The sequence below is a fragment of the Fulmarus glacialis genome, unplaced genomic scaffold (assembly GCF_000690835.1).
Source record: "Fulmarus glacialis isolate BGI_N327 unplaced genomic scaffold, ASM69083v1 scaffold7662, whole genome shotgun sequence".
In the NCBI taxonomy this organism is placed as follows: Eukaryota; Metazoa; Chordata; class Aves; order Procellariiformes; family Procellariidae; genus Fulmarus; species Fulmarus glacialis.
In genome coordinates, this window is record NW_009197096.1 from 1 (window position 1) to 2,632 (window position 2,632).

At 44.8% G+C, this 2,632-nt stretch overlaps 1 protein-coding gene across 1 annotated transcript; it reads left to right on the plus strand.

Annotated features, from left to right (window-relative positions):
• Positions 1–5: 5 nt before the first annotated feature.
• Positions 6–2,046, plus strand: SNX18 (sorting nexin 18; the record flags this gene model as incomplete). Its single annotated transcript, XM_009572410.1, has 3 exons — positions 6–851; positions 1,471–1,615; positions 1,957–2,046. Coding segments are annotated over 3 exons (1,081 nt in total), but the record flags the coding sequence as incomplete, so codon positions are not given.
• Between the last annotated feature and the right edge of the window lie 586 nt (positions 2,047–2,632).

Consider the following 2,632-nt stretch of genomic DNA (forward strand, 5'->3'; position numbering starts at 1 on the left):
ACCCCTTCCAGTGCTCCATCGAGGACCCCACCAAGCAGACCAAGTTCAAAGGCATGAAGAGCTACATCGCCTACAAGCTGGTGCCCAGCCACACCGGGCAGCAGGTTCACCGCCGCTACAAGCACTTTGACTGGCTCTATGGGCGCCTGGCTGAGAAGTTCCCCGTCATCTCCGTGCCCCACTTGCCAGAGAAGCAGGCCACCGGCCGCTTCGAGGAGGACTTCATCTCCAAACGTCGCAAAGGCCTGGCCTGGTGGATGGACCACATGTGCAGCCACCCCGTGCTGGCTCAGTGCGATGCCTTCCAGCACTTCCTCACCTGTCCCAGCACGGATGAGAAGGCCTGGAAACAAGGCAAGCGCAAGGCTGAGAAGGATGAGATGGTGGGTGCCAACTTCTTCCTGACCATCAGTGTCCCCACGGGCCCCGGGGCCGGCCTGGACTTGCAGGAGGTGGAGAGCCAGGTGGATGGCTTCAAAGCCTTCACAAAGAAGATGGACGAAAGCGCCCTGCAGCTTAATCACACGGCCAACGAGTTTGCCCGCAAACAAGTCACTGGTTTCAAGAAGGAATACCAGAAGGTGGGGCACTCCTTTAAGTGCCTCAGTCAAGCGTTTGAGCTGGACCAGCAGGCCTTTTCGGCTGGCCTCAACCAAGCCATAGCCTTCACTGCAGAAGCCTACGACGCCATCGGGGACCTCTTTGCAGATCAGCCCCGGCAGGACCTAGATCCTGTGATGGATTTGTTAGCGCTGTATCAGGGGCATTTGGCCAACTTTCCAGACATCATCCATGTCCAGAAAGGTAACACCCTTTCGTGTTTTCTGAAACGATGGTTTTATGTATCAGTGGTATGTACACAGATGTAGGGACCAGGGGCTAACTTTGCCCCGCGTCTGGCTTGCTGGTCTTGGGTTATATATTTCCATGTTTACTCAGGTAGACTGTTGCTAAAAATACAAAAAAACACATCAGTGACAGTTTTCGTCTGTGCCAAAGGTCTAGACGTAGTTGGGAATTTTACTGGTCAGAGATTGCTGCATTTGGCTGTGTATCTCTGAAAGAAACCACATCTGCTATACTGCTGGTACATTAAAGATTAATGAGCTTGTTTACAAACCCTGGAGATAAAGTGGTATGAAAACATCTATTACTCTTTGATATACCTTAGGTATCTTAAATCTCTGATCTAGTAGATAATAAATATGAAGTAATCTGAAATGCAGGTACTCCAATTGACCACCTTGTTTGAGGTACGCCTGGTGGTGTGTGCATTTTGCAGTGTCAGACAGTCAGATGAAATGTTTAAAGCCGCTGGGGTTTCTCAGTTCGGCCATGCATTAAACTCTCCTGATGCCTTTGTAAGAATAATGGTCTGCCGTGGTGTTCTCAGTTGGGAGTTGTTCATCCTTTGCCCTTGTTATCATAAAAGGATGTTGCTCGCCTGTTATCCTTTCCGCATCTTTCTAGCTGAAACATGCTTCTGAGGTTCAGGTTGCTGTTTGTATGGCGCTTTGTGATCCGTCAGAAAGAAACTCCAGAAATGAAAGAATCATCTGGTATACAACTAGTGACGCTTGTTCAGATAAACAGAAGTTTGTAGCACTGTCTAAGTGTAGATGATGTCCCTGCTGTGAAATGAATGATGTTCATATAGTCTTCACCATTGTGAGAAGACTAGCCCATCATTCCTTCTTTTTGCTGTTATATTCCTTGCCTGTAGTTTTCAACTCAAAAATCGGGGCAGGGTGGGGATTGGGGCTGTAAAAGAGACCAAGAAAACATCACATATGCTCTGCAAAAGCGATGAGTGTAACAGTTACGTGAGGAAAATGCATGAGCTTTATTGAAAATTATTTTGGAGATTAATAAATGGTGTTCTGCATCCCAAGAGGCAGAGCTGGAATTGTCAGTCATGGTGAATCAGTCTTTTGTGCCCTTATGTGACATTTCCAGGGTTTTTGCGTCTGGAACAGTACCTTGAGTTTGACGATAAAAGAGTTGGAAGAGTTTTTTCAACAGATCAAAAAGGCAGGCTTCTGGGAGGTATGCATTATTTCTGGAAAAATCTGAGGAAACAGAGTTGGTACAAAGCGCACAATTTGTTGCTGTTTAAGAAAGTAAGCTTTTCATAAAAAATTACATGCATCAAAGTCAGATTTCCATTCTCCTGTCGAATCTTGAATATTGTGAGTGGAAACTGAAACAATCTTAATACTATTTTGAAGAGAAAAGGGAAGTGTGCAGTCTAACCTTTGAGGAGTTGTTCTGCTAGCTTCTGTGGTGCGTTCTGATAGCAACTTTCAAGTATCTTAAATTTGGAGAGAAGGGTGACCTTGGCAATGCCTCGTCTTTGGGAGTAGAGCAGAGCGTTTTAAAGTAAGTTGTCAACTAATAATAGGATTATCTGTAAGCTTCTTGAAAAAAATAAATGGAAAGATTTTTTATTAGGTGGAAAAAACCAGCAGATTATATATACTATTTAAATAATATGTCATCAAGCTTTAAGGCTATATAGAGTTCTTCACTACAGTATTTTTGGAGACGAGGTTTTGAAGAGAGGATTGGGAATAATAAGATACGTGCTTGACTCAACCCTATTTCTTTTATAGGTCTGTTTGAATTTGTGTTT